This window comes from Sebastes fasciatus, chromosome 6, assembly GCF_043250625.1.
Source record: "Sebastes fasciatus isolate fSebFas1 chromosome 6, fSebFas1.pri, whole genome shotgun sequence".
NCBI lineage: Eukaryota > Metazoa > Chordata > Actinopteri > Perciformes > Sebastidae > Sebastes > Sebastes fasciatus.
Window position 1 is genome coordinate 30,581,373 of NC_133800.1, and position 19,523 is coordinate 30,600,895.

The following is a 19,523-nucleotide window of genomic DNA, read 5'->3' on the forward strand; positions in this document are numbered from 1 at the left end:
TTCATATTTTGTTACACTGTGTTAGCTGATGCTTCTTGTTTTATGCACTATCCCCTTTGCTGCTGTACACTGCAAATGTCCCCACTGCAGGACTAATAAAGGAATATCCTATCTTATCTTATCTTTATACAGTCACACAGTGCTGACATCCATATGTGGTATATATTTACAGTTTACGGTTACATTCACAGTCAAATGTACAGATGGAAACCCCATTTTCTTCAGTTTTGTAGTGAATCAGCCATAGCCATGTTGTCACATAGCTAAGAATAGATCAGCTACACGTTGTATTCCCCATATTGCCTTGCAGCTGCACTGAGCTCCACGCCCATATACCCAGTGCACACTGGGGCCTGATTATACCTTGTCATGGAGAGGAGGAGGCCTGTACAGATAAAAGAAAGGCCGACTGTGAGCTCAGGGAGTGGAATATATTGCATTTACTGCCCTTGGCCATTCATCCATCTCTGTGCTGACGTTCCCCTTTGTCAACGTCATTGCAAAATTGCCTCTGTATTTTTTTTTTTTATCTTAGACGGGTTATGCTGCATTAAACATTGCAGGGGATTAGAACCAAATCGTTATACCTATTACAAAACCAGTTATCAAGTGATTAGCATTTAAAAAAATTATTCCTCATCATGGATGAATTTGAATGAGCAGCAGTAGTTGCAGACTAAGCATGCATGCAGACAAAAGCTGGATTTTGCAGGACCCCTGCCCTGTGCAATATGGGTGCAAATATACCATTTTAAGTGGCAAATCAAGTTATCATTATCATCATCTATTGCAAGTTGTATGAGAACTCCTATTACAAGAATATTTTACCTGACCATCTTTAAATTAGCTTCTTGAGACAAGAAATGTCCCTGAAGAGCGTCAGCGTCCCCACACACCACTGAAAGCTTTACTCACAGAAACTAACTTCCTTCTTTCTGTAATAAAGGTGGAACTTTCTAGTTTTAGAAAGCACTGAATCTAAAATGCGGATTCTATTGAGACAAAAGATATACACTTTTTTCAAACACTTTGTTTTCACATATTTTATCACGTCTCTCAAAGTGACAAACATTTGCATATGCAGCCTATAAGCCTTTTCCAGTAATGCATCACTTAACATAGATCATGAAAAGGGAAATGAAAGCTCATCATTTGGTTGTACAGGTTCACTGCAAAAAAGAGATGTGTTTATTGTTGGAGGTTTTAGAAACACTGGGAATAACGCTGCTCATTATGTGTATTGCCATTTAGGGTTATTGGCAAAATAATATTGATAAGTCAGAATTTGAGACAGAGACAAAACACACAAAAAAAAACGTATTATTCGATGGTGCTGTCTTTTACTGCCACATAAGGACAAACAAGGACATACTTCCTTAAAGTTGTATGATACACTTTAGTTTTTTTTACCACATTGTTATCTAAATGTCGACTTCAACAGCTTGCCTTCATGTAAAGTCCTTTCTTATCATCTATCACACAGCAGATGCCTTTGTTAGTTGAGTGGCTGACGCCCCCTGCTGGTTACTTGCCAGAACAATCATGTTGTATTTTCAAAGAGCCAGTCTAACCATTAACCTGCTTATCAGAAGCCTGGACTTGCTGTGAGAATCTGGGCAGGAAAACGCCTAATAATAAAGTAATAATAATAATAATAATATAATTTTCTCTCTGTTGCCTTTGAATGAAGTCACTGATTTCTATTTGATTAAATGGAGCAGGTCAGTGACCAACTGAGTGGCAGCACCAATTTGGTTTAACTCATTGAATATGCAGCCGGTTGTTGTTGAGTGAGTGTACACAAATTGATAAATTATTTTGGAAATGGTGTTGGACCATGCAATGTTTTTTTTTTTACAAAAATGTAATTCTCAAAAGGTAACTTTCTAATATAAATATGTCTGAGAGGCACTGCTTAATATACTAAGTTAACATCTATACTGCAAACTTTCTCCAATTATGTTACATGGTTAAAAACAATTTCCCCATGTACAAATACTGTTTGGTAGGTACCAGAGTAGGGTTTCTAGTCAGCCTGAGCATTTCAACCAATTACAACTTGTCAGAATCATAGTATAAAACCTCATTCACATCTTGCAAACTATATACATCTCTTCACTCAATTCTCACACACCATACTCAGTTTTAAGTGTTGGCAGAATTTGTCAGCTGTTCAGTCATTTTCGCTTTCTTTGACTCCTCTGTGCCGTTCTCCCTCTTCCTCTTCCGTTTGTTCTTCTGCCCTTCCTCTTCTCTGAATTGGTGCCTGTTAAAAATAAATCACATTTGCATGCTTAGATCAGTGAAGTTAATTTACCGGGTTGAAAATGAACCATTATGTAAATTCTAACATTACTTTTTAATGTTCGGCCAATGTTAGGTACACTCTGGCTCATATAATAATGAAATACAATGAAATGTATTTAATGAAAATGGTTTTAGTATTTACATATTCACAGCTTTCTTTAGCAAGTGCTAAAATACTATTGGGATAGTATAAAAAAGATGACCACTAATTAATTACAATAGTATGGAGATCGTCTCTAGCCAGTAGAATGAAGATAGGATGTTTTCCATTGGCTGTCAGGTATGACTACATCATTAGTGGCCACTTTGGAAGGTGACTGTCGGATAATGAATGAATGCATAAGTATCCAAATATTTTCCAGTTATTAAAGTAGGCAAACTGGAGCGTCACTTGTGGTGTTTTGAATGGGACTGACAAAGGAACATTAAAAAAGCAGAAGACAGCAGGAAGATTGCAACTATAAAAAGAATCATGTAAAGAAATCCTTAAAAATAACATCTGAATTAACTATCATACCCCGTGTTGCTGCAATAGGTTTCTCTGCACACTGATGATCATCTGCCAAAGTGGCCTTAATTTAAGGCCTGTATGTGTGTAAAATGCATGGGATGGAGTGAGAAGAGTCTTGGGCTACAATCATTGCATATTAGTCTCAGGTGTAGTGAAGAGCGTTGTGATCTCACCTGGACTGCCAGCGTCGGCCACTGTTCCACACTCTACCAAAGGAGGGCAGCCAGTTGGCGTCTGTTTGCGAGCTGTGATCAAAGTTGGCGCCCACTCTGTTCGGTGGAAGCTTCTTCAGCTTCTCTTGCTCCTCTGTCAAAGCATATGATATATTACATACTGTATATCATAACATATTTTAATTATACTCCAATATTTGTGAGATTTGTGTTGATCTTTCCTAAAGTGTACATGGACATAATCTTTGTATCATTAAGACTGACTAAGATTAAGATCTGATATCAATATGTCAGTACGGCTTAAGTGCCATGGTTGTTAAAGGTACAACAGTAGTACTTTAATCTAAATTTGTTGCTGTGATTTTGCTTGCAAATGGCAACAAAGAAGTCTTCAAACGTATGGAGGCATAAAACCAGCAGAATACAAGACGACGTGTTATAAATCACAGCTCCCTGGTTACCACAAGTGATGTGACAGCAACCAATAAAACATAATTGCGCGTGGAAATTATCATCATGGCTGGAACATTTCTTTGAGCAAACAAACTGTTCAACTGACAATAAAATCACATAACACACAACTTAAAAAAATCTGTAAATGTGATTCCTACTCCGTTTGAGGAAGTCTTGGAGCGATGGACCGATCTCCGGATGTGCTCCAGCTGCGGAGGACCCCTCCAGAGGATCGTCCTGGAGCCAAGGAGGGACGGCACCTACGACACACAGAGGCTTTATGCTTATTGTTCATCAATCACACGCAACAGGTGAACTCAGCTCATAACTATTAGAGACACTGGGATGGTGCACAAGCTGAAATATTACTTGTATACATAATAATAGTAATGGTTCAACTCAACTTCTCAAAAGTAGTGCTTACTGTGAGGCTATTTGTATTGGATTGGTATACATTGCAAGGTTTTCCTGTTGTTGTGTCCCATGTATATTTCCGATGTACTCTCAGCATGATTTCTTCAGATACTTTACCATTACATAAATTAATATATCACTGTACCTGTATGAACATTTCCACCGTTTGAAGAATCCTGTAACAGAAAAAAACAAGTGATCAAGTGAGACAACTGTGTTTGTGTGAAAAAAACAAACAGCATAAATACAGTTCATTATTAAACTTAAACACGTTCTTAAATGTGAGCTACCTGATAGCCGATGAAAGTCAGGCCTTTTCCTGCTGCAGCCCGCGGTGCTTTGACCATTGACTTGACAAAGCTGCTCCCTGCCTGCTGGTATGATCCCTGAGGCGTAAATTGAGAGCTGTTCCCCAGACAACAAAATGAGCCCCAAAACAACAAAAGTTAATTCAAGCTCTATTAATGATACAATGCAAAAAAAAAAAAAAGGATAAAATGTAGTAGGTAGACAAAGTGTTACCTGACAGCATCCTCAGCAGACATGTCTGTGCCGTTGGGTCCATTGAACAACTCCAGCTCTGCTTCACGCTGATATTGATTCAGGAATAGCCAACAGTGGTTCATAGAGGAAGTCTGAGCACTAATCATGCTTCATCTCAGCTTTCATCATCACAATGTTAACATAAACCTCTCTCTATTAATGTCTTTTCTCTTACAACTTCTATCCATTCTCAACATCTCATCTAGGATTGTAACTAAAAAGCTTCTTTTTTTTTTTTTTTTTTTACTATAACCTGATGAGGAAAACTACTTTCTCTCTAAACCACTAAATACCAGATTTCACCATCCTCAATATTTAAATTCAAACAGGATCTCCAGAGGCTCATTGGTTACTTACTGTGGCAGTTACAACAATTAAGCTGGAGAATGATGGCATTTCCCATATTAGTGAAAATCAAAAAAACAACAGTCAAGGCCACAGCAATGGATACTGCCACTGCATCCTTGGAAAACAAACCTCTAAAAGAGACTGAAGGACCTCTTGACGATGCTTCTCCTGGGCCCGGATATGATGAGCTTGCTGCAGGCATGAAAAGAAAAACAAGAAAAAAAAAATGATCAGCAGATTTTAAGTCTGGTTTTTATAGCCATGCTAGCAGTTTGGCTCCAAGGGTGGCAATGTCGGTTTGTCCACCACTTTAGTCCCGACTGAATTATCTCACAAAATTCTCACTTATCCTGTGAAATATCCATCTACTGGATGGATTGGCATAACGTATGGTACATACATCAATGGTGCCCGGACGATGTATTCTCATGACTTAATGACCTTAATCCTCTGACTTTTCCTCAAGCGCCACCGTGAGGTTGACAGTTATGGTTTTGAGTGAAATGTCTCAACAACTATTCGATGGATTGCTGTGAAAAAAAGTTTTGTGATCCCCCGACTTCATCACGATCATCAGGTGAGAATATCAAATTGTCCAAAACTTAGGTTTATGACCAAAACTTATGACATCAGCCCTCAAACTGTACTTGTGTTTAGTGCGAAGTAGCAAATGTTAGCATGTTCGCACACTAAACTAAGATAGTGAACATGGTAACCTGCTTAAAATCAGCATGATAGCATTGTCTTTGTGAGCATGTTAGCATGCTGATGTTTGCATTTAGCTCTAATCACCACGGTGTCAGCTTAATAGAGCCCTATCACATGACTGTATGACTCTTGGGCTTGTTAAGTTGTTATCAAGTTAATTTTTTTTTTTAAAAGTCATTATGCATTACCTGTTTTATGTGTTCATCCTCCTCCTCCACAAATGATTCCAGCGCTTTTGCCACCTCCACTTTAAACCTAAACAAAAACAAACAACTATCATTGCAGAGAATATTTTATTTCCCAAACGAGCTTAATTAATATAGATTTTTGGCTCACCAGGCCTACCTTTCAGTTTCCTCCTCTGTGATGATGACCTTGTCTCTAAACTTGGGGTCAGCCTTATTGTCCCACCAGAACTTGTGAGTATTCTTCCTGTGTTCTGGGCTGAAAGCAAATGCATTTTAAAATGTCAAAACAAAAGCACTTTATCACAAAACGTCATATGGAAAAAAGCATGGGTATGAGAATTCTCCCAAATGCATGTGTTAGTTTGGGCAACATGAGCTGCATCTAAACCGTAGTGTAATCACAAAATATGCAATCAAGATAGCAAAAACAAATTTCTGAAGTATTTTTTCTGATGCAGAACATACAACACAGATGATATCCTAATACTATTTCCTGTAGTTAAATTGATTCCTTATTACAAGGGTGGATTTAGGATACTTTTAATAATATTTTATAATAAAAGACAGATTGATGATGTGTGTATTAAGTAAAAAAATCTTTTATCTTAAGTCAAGTGCTCTGTGTGGATCATCCTGGGGTTGTACAGGGTGGACGTGTAGCATGGCATCAGTGAAAACAAAATAAGCTGAATAAAACTTTATTCAATAAAACTTACGTGGCCATGTGTTCTATCAAGCCTCCGTACAGCACAGTCATGTTGTCGTCTGTAACATTTCTGTCGATTTCACACCCACAGCAGTAGCACCAGAATGTCTTCTTGTGCTGGGTGCAATCAAACTTTTCTACTTGGGGTTTTTTAAGTGTTCTGCGAGCTTCCTTCACCTAGAAGACAGTGGAAATAAGACAAACACAGGAAACATAAAAGTTACACCCTGATTTAAACTGATGATACCTTAAAACATTATGTGTTGCTGGCAGGGTCTGAAATTAATTTTTTTCTCACGTGCCACTGTGGCACGTCACGAAACATTTCTACTAGCCACACAGTTTTTTTGTTTGCAACTTCTGAAATCGATGTAGAACGCTTTAGAATTGTTAACACTAGGACTGTGTATTAGCAATAATCTGTCGATACGATAAGTATCATGATACAGGGGTTACGATTCAATATACTGCAATATATTGCGGTACTGTAAGCAAGACGATATATTGATTTTTTAAAATCTAATTTTAGGAAAACGGTCATAGTATAAAAAACACACCGCCATGTGCATAAAATCTGAGTAAAAATATATATTTTTTAACTTTTTTATGCTATCAGAATAGTAGGATCTACAGTTGCATTTCTCTATTCAAATAAAATAAAGTATTCACTGAGTTAATCTTTGCTTGTAAACTAATAATTAGAAATCAATACAGGGTTTTTGAGAATCGATACAGTATCACAAAACATAATATTGCAATACTCCTTAGTTTGTATATTTTCTTCCATCCTTAGTAAACACTGAGTCAGTGTTAACAGAGAGTAGAAATATGGATCATGTAACCGTAATCACTGACTATCTTTAATTTAGGAATTGCTTTTGAAAAATAATATTTTAATATAAGGAAGACCTGTCTGCCATGGTGGCAGGTGACCTGAAATGTTTACCTGCCATAGCCAACATTTACCCTGTTATTTGGCAAGTGGCAGGTGCTAATTTCATTCCCTGGTCTCTGGGTAGCACAAGCTATTAAACATAAAAACAAAGAAATCTGTGTCATAACAACTTGATTACTTGGATTGTGACAAAGGTTTGCAGCTAAAGCATCAGGGCTAGCACAGTAACAGGTCAACTTCAGCAATGTGGAAGAAAATATGAGCACAAAATATTACAAATGTTATACATCAGTAGGAACAAATTACTTACCTTTTCTAAGAACTTAAGAAGAACCACTCTGAGTGTGCTCTGGTGATTTTTCCCGAAGATATGTCCCTTCCCAGTGAAGGTTGTTTGCCTACAAATAGCACAGTAATATGCACCCATTGAGACAGTGTGTAGAAACCCCTAAGATATATACGTTACTAAAGCTGCTTTTGACGCAAACCCCGAGCTAAAACAAAGCATTTGGCCTTCTTTCCTAAAACATCTAACGTTACTGCGAGAAAACACAAGACAACCGGAAGCGATGCCGTCTCGATATGTTTCCCACCGGAAGCAGAAGCAGACAGGATGTGGTGCTGTTGTTAAACTGTTCCGATTCTCTCATATGCTATGGAGAACATGGATGTATTAAGAGATGGAGAAGGGAAGGGTCTGGAAGCCAAAAACAGAAAGAGAGAATAAAGTGAAATTTTTGCCACTTGTCCTTCAACATATGCTTGAAGAGAGAACAGGACAATGTTTTGTTATAGAAGTTGGGGAAATGAAAAGTAGGCTACAAGCAGGAGAAAGACAATCATTTCCAGGTTAATATTTGGTCATACAGGACTAAACAGTAGCTACTACATTAACTGAAATATGAAAACATAATACAAAACAGAAGTGTCAGATATATATGATAAGATAAAATAAGAGATATTTAATTGAAGTCTGATTTATGTGATAATTTCATGAGATAAATTTTATCTATTTTTTGTTTCATTGTCATAGAGGAACACTATTTTCTTATTTTCATTGCTTAACTTTCTATGATACGACGGAGTATTAGGGCCACATTGAGGGGGGGGGGAAATCTGAGATTTTATTACGAGAATAAAGTAACTTTACGAGAAAATAAATTCTAAAATTACGAGAATAAAGTCGTAATATTAGGAAAAGATATTACCAGTAACCAACAAAACGGACAAGAGGACATAGCCTGAGCCTGATCTGGACGGGTAGCAGCTGTTTGTCTCGGTTTATTTCTTTGGAATAATTGCAGTTTCTTTCACAATCTTTTCAATGTCCTGATACTGATGATAATGTGGTGCTGATGTACCAGAATAAGTATTTCCTTATTTGTGAAACCTTTACTAAAGTATTACAAGATGCTCCACGTTCCTCATTTTCACACAGACGACACGCTGCTCTATTTCCCCTCTAAAATAAAACTTATGACTTTATTCTCGTAATATTATGACTTGTTTTCTCGTAAAATTACAACTTTATTCTTGTAATATTATGACTTTTTTTTCCTCGTAAAGCTATGACTTTATTCTCGAAATCTCCAATTTGTTTTTCCCCCCTCAATGTGGCCCTAATACTCCGTCGTACTATTATCATTAATCAATTTAAATTATTGGTATTAATCATAGACTGTCTGGCATAGTCTATAAAGGCTAGACTGGAGTCACACTCCATACCGGTAGGTGGCGTACTGCATCAGCTCTTTGTTTGCCAACCGCCCAGAAAAAAAGAACACGAAGAAGAAGAAGAAGACTGATGGTTGAAGGAAGAGCCTCGTTACTAGCTAGTCGTCTCAGCTGTCGGAGGACAGTTGTAGCTGTAGACTCGTAACACAACCTCATTTGTAAGCAACAATGTCTTCAGTTGAGTATTTGAGAGAGTTTGTTAACGAGCGACTAACTGCTGCTGCTGAAGAAATATTCAGAGTTTTTAAAAATACTATTATCGAGTACGAGGAAGAGATCGATCGTCAGCGCAAACTGTTGGATGTCGTTTGGAAACCTGAAATAAAGCTGCACAGGATAGGTGTGAAATCCTTTAAATTATCTCACTGTACATAATATATAACATGTTAATGTTTAGCAGGTATATTATTTACCATGTTCACCATCAGCCTGGTAGTATGCTTACAGCTGTGGCTCATGGGAGGGTACATTTTTATTTGTTTTCTTTTCTTAGGATAGTATTCCTATAAGTATAAGGCTGGGTATAAATATATGTATATAAACATCTGGACACATGTGTACATTTATACACATTTATGTATATATACTGCATATTTGTTTTATCAACTTGTCCTACCATTTTACCATTTATATTATTATTGATATGTTCTGTGATGTTCTGTTTTTCAGCTTTTATTGTCTTGTGAAGCACTTTGTAACATCTGTTTTGAGAAGTGCTATATAAATACATTTATTATTTTTATTATTAGTTTTGGAAGCATCTGGTCATGCACTCAAGTATTGTCAAAGTAAAAAAAAAAAGACCTGCCGATGGCGGAAGATAAAAGTTAGGGGATAACTAAAGTCAGTATAATTCATCCTGAATGTGTATACTAAAGTTTATGCCGATCCACCAAATAGCGATACTTCAGGCTGGAGCAAAGCGTTGGACAGGGGAATGTTTGGAACTCATTCAACATCGCATTAGTATAGTATTTGCTCTGGTGTCAGTTTTTCTTCCATCACACGTCCTGTTTCCTTTCTCCCTCCAGAGCTCCCACTGCAGTATATCTTTCAGGATGAGGAGGTTCTCGCAGACCAGCAGCTCTGTATTCAGGAGAGGAACTCCAGTCTGGACCAAGAGGACCCAGAGCCTCCACAGATTAAAGAGGAACAGGAGGAACTCTGCACCAGTCAGGAGGGAGAGCAGCTTGAAGTGAAGCAGGAGACTGAGACCTTTATGTTGACTCCTACTGATGAGGAAAGTGATCACAGTGAAGATCAGACTCTGGACTTGAATCATTATTTAACTCAGAATACAACTGACAAGGAGTCTATTGTCAACATATCGGTTAAAGACCCTGTGGTACCAGAACCAAACAGCGACCACCAGCTCCTCTCTCACACCTCTCATGTAGCTGAGAGCCAAGATCAGAAAGGAGGCAAGCATGGAGAGTCAGGATCAACCAGAAATACAGAGCCAGAACCAAAGGAAAGCCAAGACAAAAGTCACAGCAACAATGTATTTACGACCCACCTGAATACTTGGACGGATAAAACGTTTCCACTTTACATATGTGACTTCTGTGGGAAAGATTTTGATATTAAGTCCAAATTGGATAGACACCTTAGGGCTCACAAAGATGAGAAGCCATATTTTTGCAACACCTGTGGGAATAGTTTTAAGGACATGCAAACATTAACGAGACATAAAACAATCCACACAGGTGAAAGGCCATATTCATGTCAAATATGTGGGAAAAAATTCAGACTCAAGAGTGACGTGAAAGTCCACATTAGAACCCACACAGGTGAAAAACGGTTTAAATGCAACACCTGTGGGAAAAGATACTGTCGGATGACAGACTTGAGAAGGCACTCAAGAATTCATACAATTCAGTATATCTGTCAGGACGAGGAGGTTCTCGCTGACCAGCAGCTCTTTATTCAGGAGAGGAACTCCAGTCTGGACCAAGAGGACCCAGAGCCTCCACAGATTAAAGAGGAACCGGAGCAACTCTGCACCAGTCAGGAAGGAGAGCAGCTTGAAGTGAAGCAGGAGACTGAGACCTTTATGTTGACTCCTACTGATGAGGAAAGTAACCACAGTGAAGATCAGACTCTGGACTTAAATCATGATTTAACTCAGAATGCAGCTGAGAAGGAGTCTATTGTCAATTTATCAGTTAAAAGCTCTGAAGTATCAGAACCAAACTGTAACCACCAGCTCCTCTCTCACAACTCTCATGTAGCTGAGAGCCAAGATCAGAAAGGAGGCACACATGGAGACCCAAACAAAAGTCACAGTAACAATGTATGTAAGACTCACCTGAATACATGCACAGGTCAAATGTTTCCACTCCACATATGTGCTATTTGTGGGAAAGATTTTGATACCAAGTCCAAATTAGTTAGACACTTTAGGGTTCACACAGATGAGAAGCCATATTTTTGCAACACCTGTAGGACTGGTTTTAATGACATATCAACATTAAGGAGGCATAAAACAATTCACACAGGTGAAAGGCCATATTCATGCAAAACATGTGGAAAAAAATTCAGACTTAACAGTGACTTGAAAGTCCACAGTAGAACCCACACAGGTGAAAAGCGGTTTAACTGCAACACCTGTGGGACAAGATACCGTCGGATGATAGAATTGAAAAGGCACACAAGAACTCATACAAGTGACTAGCAGTGGACTTGCAAAACACGGGAGGGTTCTGTGGAGGGACATTTGTAATTGTATATAAAGTTTTTTTAATAAATTACAGGTCAAAATATCTTATTGTAATGAAGTGGTACATCATCAACAATGCATGCAAGTTTTGCTCAATTTACCTATTTTTTTGTCCTTCATATTACTGCATTACTCATATTTCTGTTAGCATCAGTATTTATTTGTAACAATCATAATCTCCCAAATCTTTGAAACATCTTTTTTTGCGCAGTGGGTTCATAGTTCCTACAAATGTTTGACTTGTTACATGTATATTCTTTTTTATATATATTTTTATACTACACCTCATTTAATGAGTGGATTGTGAACTCTTTGATGTTGAAGCTGAAAACCCCTCTTTCTACTGGTGTTGGGTCACTTATGTTGTCACTCTACTAACTTGGAGTTTTTTCTTTTATTTGTCATTTAATTTTTTTAACTTGATATAATAATTTTTGTTGTTTTAGGCTGTCAAGAAGACACAAACACACATTGTATGCTACATGGTGTTGTCAGAGATTTTTTTTTAAACTATATAAATATGTTTTATAAATTATGCCTTTTCAGACTGATGTTTCCAAATTGATAAACTGGATGATTAGGGCAACTACAAGCAAGCAAGGTACATATGACATACTGTACAATGAACACAAATTGTAGATGGTGGGCTACATGGTGCTGTTAATGTATCAGCAGTACATAAATAAAAATGATATAGCTCCACCTCAACTACATGCTACAAAAAAATATATTTACACATCATGGCCAATCACTGACGGGCTATATTGTGCATGAGAACCTTCACGTTTCATTTCACTAACATTTTGAATGCATGGGTATTTTGACATTTACACATTTGCATCCACTAATCTGTGTTAAGTTCTTCCCCCTTTATTTATTTAAAATGATTGTTTTCGAAATAACTCGAAAAACATCAGTTAAATGCAGAAGTACCATGGGTAGTACAGAGGAAATAACCTAATATCCTCAGTCAAATGAAGATGCGCAACCCTCAGTTAAAGCGGAACGAAAGACGAACTCACTGCCGGAACTTAACAGTGTGACATCCAGCGGAAGTAAACAAAACAGGCGCTTGCTACGTTTAGCTGAATACACGTGTTGAATTAGCTGGAAGAGGATGTTGTAGTCGCAGCGCAGATAATAACTTCATCTGTAATTACACAACAATGTCTTCAGTTGAGTATTTGAGAGAGTTTGTCAACGAGCGACTAACTGCTGCTGCTGAAGAAATATTCAGAGTTTTTAAAAAGACCATCTTCGAGTACGAGGAAGAGATCGATCGTCAGCGCAAACTGTTGGATATCGTTTGGAAACCTGAAATAAAGCTGCACAGGATAGGTATGAAATCCTTTAAATTATCTCACTGTACATAATATATAACACGTTAATGTTTAGCAGGTATATTATTTACCATGTTCACCATCAGCCTGGTAGTATGCTTACAGCTGTGGCTCATGGGAGGGTACATTTTTATTTGTTTTCTTTTCTTAGGATAGTATTCCTATAAGTATAAGGCTGGGTATAAATATATGTATATAAACATCCGTTTCTGGACGTATGTGTTTATTTATACACATTTATGTATATATACTGCATATTTGTTTTATCAACTTGTCCTACCATTTTACCATTTATATTATTATTGATATGTTCTGTGATGTTCTGTTTTTCAGCTTTTATTGTCTTGTGAAGCACTTTGTAACATCTGTTTTGAGAAGTGCTATATAAATACATTTATTATTTTTATTATTAGTTTTGGAAGCATCTGGTCATGCACTCAAGTATTGTCAAAGTAAAAAAAAAAAGACCTGCCGATGGCGGAAGATAAAAGTTAGGGGATAACTAAAGTCAGTATAATTCATCCTGAATGTGTATACTAAAGTTTATGCCGATCCACCAAATAGCGATACTTCAGGCTGGAGCAAAGCGTTGGACAGGGGAATGTTTGGAACTCATTCAACATCGCATTAGTATAGTATTTGCTCTGGTGTCAGTTTTTCTTCCATCACACGTCCTGTTTCCTTTCTCCCTCCAGAGCTCCCACTGCAGTATATCTTTCAGGACGAGGAGGTTCTCGCAGACCAGCAGCTCTGTATTCAGGAGAGGAACTCCAGTCTGGACCAAGAGGACCCAGAGCCTCCACAGATTAAAGAGGAACAGGAGGAACTCTGCACCAGTCAGGAGGGAGAGCAGCTTGAAGTGAAGCAGGAGACTAAGACCTTTATATTGACTCCTACTGATGAGGAAAGTGACCACAGTGAAGATCAGACTCTGGACTTTAATCCTGATGACACTGTAAGTGCATCAGAGACAGAGTCTTTGGTCAACATGCCAGTTAGCTCTGCGATACCTGAACCAAACAGCGACCACCAGCTCCTCTCTCACACCTCTCATGTAGCTGAGAGCCAAGATCAGAAAGGAGGCAAGAATGGAGAGTCAGGATCAACCAGAAATACAGAGCCAGAACCAATGGAAAGCCAAGACAAAAGTCACAGCAACAATGTATTTACGACCCACCTGAATACTTCGACGGATAAAACGTTTCCACTTTACATATGTGACTTCTGTGGGAAAGATTTTGATATTAAGTCCAAATTGGATAGACACCTTAGGGCTCACAAAAATGAGAAGCCATATTTTTGCAACACCTGTGGGAATAGGTTTAAGGACATGCAAACATTAACGAGACATAAAACAATCCACACAGGTGAAAGGCCATATTCATGTCAAATATGTGGGAAAAAATTCAGACTCAAGAGTGACGTGAAAGTCCACATTAGAACCCACACAGGTGAAAAACGGTATAAATGCAACACCTGTGGGAAAAGATACTGTCGGATGACAGACTTGAGAAGGCACTCAAGAATTCATACAATTCAGTATATCTGTCAGGACGAGGAGGTTCTCGCTGACCTGCAGCTCTTTATTCAGGAGAGGAACTCCAGTCTGAACCAAGAGGACCCAGAGCCTCCACAGATTAAAGAGGAACCGGAGCAACTCTGCACCAGTCAGGAAGGAGAGCAGCTTGAAGTGAAGCAGGAGACTGAGACCTTTATGTTGACTCCTACTGATGAGGAAAGTGACCACAGTGAAGATCAGACTCTGAAATTCAATTCTAATGACACTTTAAGTCCAGCAGAGAAAGAGTCTGTATTCAACATGCCAGTTATAAGCTCTGTGGTATCAGAAGCAAACAGTGACCACCAGCTCCTCTCTCACAACTCTCATGTAGCTGAGAGCCAAGATCAGAAAGAAGGCAAGAATGGACACTTGGGATCAACTAGTAATGCAGAAACAAAACAACAGACAAGACATCACAGATGAGAAGCCATATTTTTGCAACACCTGTAGGACTGGTTTTAATGACATATCAACATTAAGGAGGCATAAAACAATTCACACAGGTGAAAGGCCATATTCATGCAAAACATGTGGAAAAAAATTCAGACTTAACAGTGACTTGAAAGTCCACAGTAGAACCCACACAGGTGAAAAGCGGTTTAACTGCAACACCTGTGGGACAAGATACCGTCGGATGATAGAATTGAAAAGGCACACAAGAACTCATACAAGTGACTAGCAGTGGACTTGCAAAACACGGGAGGGTTCTGTGGAGGGACATTTGTAATTGTATATAAAGTTTTTTTAATAAATTACAGGTCAAAATATCTTATTGTAATGAAGTGGTACATCATCAACAATGCATGCAAGTTTTGCTCAATTTACCTAATTTTTTGTCCTTCATATTACTGCATTACTCATATTTCTGTTAGCATCATTATTTATTTGTAACAATCATAATCTTCCAAATCTTTGAAACATCTTTTTTTGCGCAGTGGGTTCATAGTTCCTACAAATGTTTGACTTGTTACATGTATATTCTTTTTTATATATATTTTTATACTACACCTCATTTAATGAGTGGATTGTGAACTCTTTGATGTTGAAGCTGAAAACCCCTCTTTCTACTGGTGTTGGGTCACTTATGTTGTCACTCTGCTAACTTGGAGTTTTTTCTTTTATTTGTCATTTAATTTTTTTAACTTGATATAATATTTTTTGTTGTTTTAGGCTGTCAAGAAGACACAAACACACATTGTATGCTACATGGTGTTGTCAGAGATTTTTTTTTAAACTATATAAATATGTTTTATAAATTATGCCTTTTCAGACTGATGTTTCCAAATTGATAAACTGGATGATTAGGGCAACTACAAGCAAGCAAGGTACATATGACATACTGTACAATGAACACAAATTGTAGATGGTGGGCTACATGGTGCTGTTAATGTATCAGCAGTACATAAATAAAAATGATATAGCTCCACCTCAACTACAAGCTACAAAAAAATATATTTACACATCATGGCCAATCACTGACGGGCTATATTGTGCATGAGAACCTTCACGTTTCATTTCACTAACATTTTGAATGCATGGGTATTTTGACATTTACACATTTGCACCCACTAATCTGTGTTAAGTTCTTCCCCCTTTATTTATTTAAAATGATTGTTTTCGAAATAACTCGAAAAACATCAGTTAAATGCAGAAGTACCATGGGTAGTTCAGAGGAAATAACCTAATATCCTCAGTCAAATGAAGATGCGCAACCCTCAGTTAAAGCGGAACGAAAGACGAACTCACTGCCGGAACTTAACAGTGTGACATCCAGCGGAAGTAAACAAAACAGGCGCTTGCTACGTTTAGCTGAATACACGTGTAGAATTAGCTGGAAGACGATGTTGTAGTCGCAGCGCAGATAATAACTTCATCTGTAATTACACAACAATGTCTTCTGTTGAGTATTTGAGAGAGTTTGTCAACGAGCGACTAACTGCTGCTGCTGAAGAAATATTCAGAGTTTTTAATAAAACTATCTTCGAGTACCAGGAAGTGATTGATAGTCAGCGCAAACTGTTGGATATCGTTTCGAAACCCGAGTTAAAGTTGCACACGACAGGTGTGTAAAGCATGTTTTAATCGTTTAAAATTGTTTAAATATATTCTGGTACTAATTTACCTCCATATCTGCATTTTATCCCTCTACCAACACAGTAGTATCCTCTTCCTTTTGTCCTCTGTCCCTCCAGAGCTCCCACAGCAACATGTCTGTAAGGAGGAGGAGGTTCTCGCTGACCAGCAGCTCTGTATTCAGGAGAGGAACTCCAGTCTGGACCAAGAGGACCCAGAGCCTCCACAGATTAAAGAGGAACAGGAGGAACTCTGCACCAGTCAGGAGGGAGAGCAGCTTGAACTGAAGCAGGAGACTGAGACCTTTATGATGACTCCTACTGATGAGGAAAGTAACCACAATGAAGATCAGTCTCTGGACTTGAATGCTGATAAAACTCTAAGTGAAGCAGAGAAAGAGTCTGTAGTCAACATGCCAGTTATAATCTCTGTGGTGTTGGTACCAAACAGTGACCACCAGCTCCTCTCTCACATCTCTCATGTAGCTGAGAGCCAAGATCAGGAAGAAGGCAAGAATGGAGACTCAGGATCAACTAGTAATGCAGAACCAAAACCAAAGAAAATATATCACAAAAGCAACAGTGCCGCTAACAGTGTATCTAACCCTATTATGTCGACAGTTCACGGTAATACTCGCACAGGTAAAAACATTGTCCAGTGTGACATATGTAAGAAAGTTTTTAAGTTTAAGTCACTATTGAAGAGACACCTGAGAAAACACACAGGTGAGAAGCCGTTTGCTTGCAACACGTGTGGGAAAAGATTTAGTTGGTCATCAACATTGAATGGTCATAAAAGAATTCACACAGGTGAAAGGCCATATTCATGCAAAATATGTGGGAAAACATTCAGACTCAACAGTGACGTGAAATCCCACATTAGAACCCACACAGGTGAAAAACGGTATAAATGCAACACCTGTGGGAAAAGATACTGTCGGATGGTAGACTTGAGAAGGCACTCAAGAATTCATACAATTCAGTATATTTGTCAGGACGAGGAGGTTCTCGCTGACCAGCAGCTCTTTATTCAGGAGAGGAACTCCAGTCTGGACCAAGAGGACTCCCATGTAGCTGAGAGCCAAGATCAGAAAGGAGGCAAGCATGGAGACTCAAACAAAAGTCACAGTAACAATGTATGTAAGACTCCCCTGAATATTTACACAGGTAATCACATATGTGACGTTTGTGGGAAAGATTTTGATACCAAGTACAAATTAGATAGACACTTTAGGGTTCACACAGATGAGAAGCCATATTTTTGCAACATCTGTGAGACTGGTTTTAATGACATATCAACATTAAGGAGGCATAAAACAATTCACACAGGTGAAAAGCCATATTCATGCAAAACATGTGGAAAAAAATTCAGAGTTAACGGTGACTTGAAAGTCCACATTAAAATTCACTCGGATGAAAAGCCGTTTAACTGCAGCACCTGTGGGAAAAGGTACCATCGGATGATAGACTTGAAAAGGCACTCAAGACTTCATACAAGTGACTAGCAGTGGACTTGCAAAACACAGGAGAGTTCTGTGGAGACTTCACAGTCCACATGAAAGAGCACACACTGATGAGTAGCCAAATAATTGCAACACCTGTGGGAAAAAGATTATTCCATGTGTCTCAATTGGCAAGGCATACATAAGACTGCATGCATACAGGCAGGTAGACTTCTACTCGCAAATCCGGGAGAGGACTCAGTGGTTATGCTTCATGAGCAAAGCTCACCTAAAGCCACAAAAGTGAAGAGAAATGTTCTTCTCATTCCGCACAAAACAATCCATAAACAGGACCAATGACTGAGCTGAAACCTTTTTGGTTCTCACCCCACTAAAAGGAATATACTTTTGTAATATAGTAGTAACATATTTGTAATTGTATATAAAGTATTTTCCATTAATTAAGAGGTCACAATATCTTATTGTAATGAAGTGGTACAGCATCAACAATGCATACAAGTTTTGCTCAATTTACCTATTTTTTGTCCTTCATATTACTGCATTACTCATATTTTTGTTAGCATCAGTATTTATTTGTAACAATCATAATCTCCCAAATCTTCGAAACATCTTTTTTTGCACAGTGGGTTCATAGTTCCTACAAATGTTTGACTTGTTACATGTATATTCTTTTTTATATATATTTTTATACTCCACCTCATTTAATGAGTGGTTTGTGAACTCTTTGATGTTGAGGCTGAGAAACCCTCTTTCTACTGGTGTTGGGCAACTCATGTTGTGACCCTGCCAACTTAGAGTCTTTTCTTTTATTTGCAGCATGTCATTTGATTTGATCAACTTGATATAATAATTGTTGTTGTTTTTGGGCTGTCAATAAGACACAAACACATTGTATCTGGTGTGGTACATGATGTCAGAGAATTTTGTTAACTATATAAATATTTTTATAAATTATATTTTTTTACACTGATGTTCCCAAATTGATGAAATGGATGATTACGGTAACTACAAGCATGCATATGCATACAATGAACACAAATTGTAGATGGTGTGCTACATGGTGCTGTTAATGTATCAGCAATACATAAATAAAGTAATAAATAAGTACAATGATTAGTGTCCAAAGAAATGTGGGTAGCAAAATGCAGTTATTCGATATCATGTTTGTATTCTAACAATAAAGCTTTGTAAGGTAATGATGTAAGAATACCAGATTTATCCTGAAGTCTAAAGCTATGAGCAAATTCTTTTCATCAAGACAGCAGATGGGTGTGACTGACATCAAAAGTTCAAGTCGTCATATTAGAGTGTTGAAGGTCCCATATCGTGCTCATTTTCTGGTTCATACTTGTATTTTGTGTTTCTACTAGAACATGTTTACATGCTGT

The 19,523-nt window shown here is 38.0% G+C and overlaps 3 protein-coding genes across 5 annotated transcripts in view; 2 read left to right on the top strand and 1 right to left on the bottom strand.

Annotated features, from left to right (window-relative positions):
* Positions 1–1,028: 1,028 nt before the first annotated feature.
* cenatac (centrosomal AT-AC splicing factor) lies at positions 1,029–7,820 on the bottom strand. The gene is made up of 11 exons (XM_074639151.1): positions 7,557–7,820; positions 6,362–6,528; positions 5,803–5,901; positions 5,646–5,712; positions 4,879–4,941; positions 4,381–4,448; positions 4,149–4,263; positions 4,004–4,034; positions 3,603–3,704; positions 2,992–3,124; positions 1,029–2,266 (listed from the first exon to the last, which is right to left on the bottom strand). Exons 1-11 carry the CDS (start codon positions 7,671–7,673, stop codon positions 2,146–2,148), a joined length of 1,083 nt encoding a protein of 360 aa, XP_074495252.1. The 5' UTR covers positions 7,674–7,820; the 3' UTR covers positions 1,029–2,145.
* A 1,224-nt stretch (positions 7,821–9,044) lies between these two features.
* LOC141769757 (uncharacterized) lies at positions 9,045–19,353 on the top strand. 3 transcript variants are annotated; one of them, XM_074639153.1, is made up of 4 exons: positions 9,045–9,320; positions 10,012–13,037; positions 13,735–15,925; positions 16,793–19,353. In XM_074639153.1, the coding sequence occupies exons 1-2, from the start codon at positions 9,149–9,151 to the stop codon at positions 11,652–11,654; spliced, it is 1,815 nt and encodes a 604-aa protein (XP_074495254.1). In that variant the 5' UTR covers positions 9,045–9,148; the 3' UTR covers positions 11,655–13,037; positions 13,735–15,925; positions 16,793–19,353. The 3 variants fall into 3 exon arrangements, with proteins under 3 accessions (XP_074495254.1, XP_074495255.1, XP_074495256.1); XM_074639154.1 differs by lacking the exon at positions 13,735–15,925; XM_074639155.1 differs by lacking the exon at positions 9,045–9,320 and having other exon boundaries at positions 11,657–13,037.
* The window catches only part of LOC141769761 (uncharacterized), a 38,035-nt gene continuing 34,805 nt past the window's right edge, over positions 16,294–19,523 (top strand). Inside the window, exon 1 of the mRNA XM_074639164.1 lies at positions 16,294–16,662. Coding sequence (XP_074495265.1) covers positions 16,491–16,662 — 172 coding nt within the window. The 5' untranslated portion in view covers positions 16,294–16,490. The remainder of the gene's footprint in view (positions 16,663–19,523) is intronic.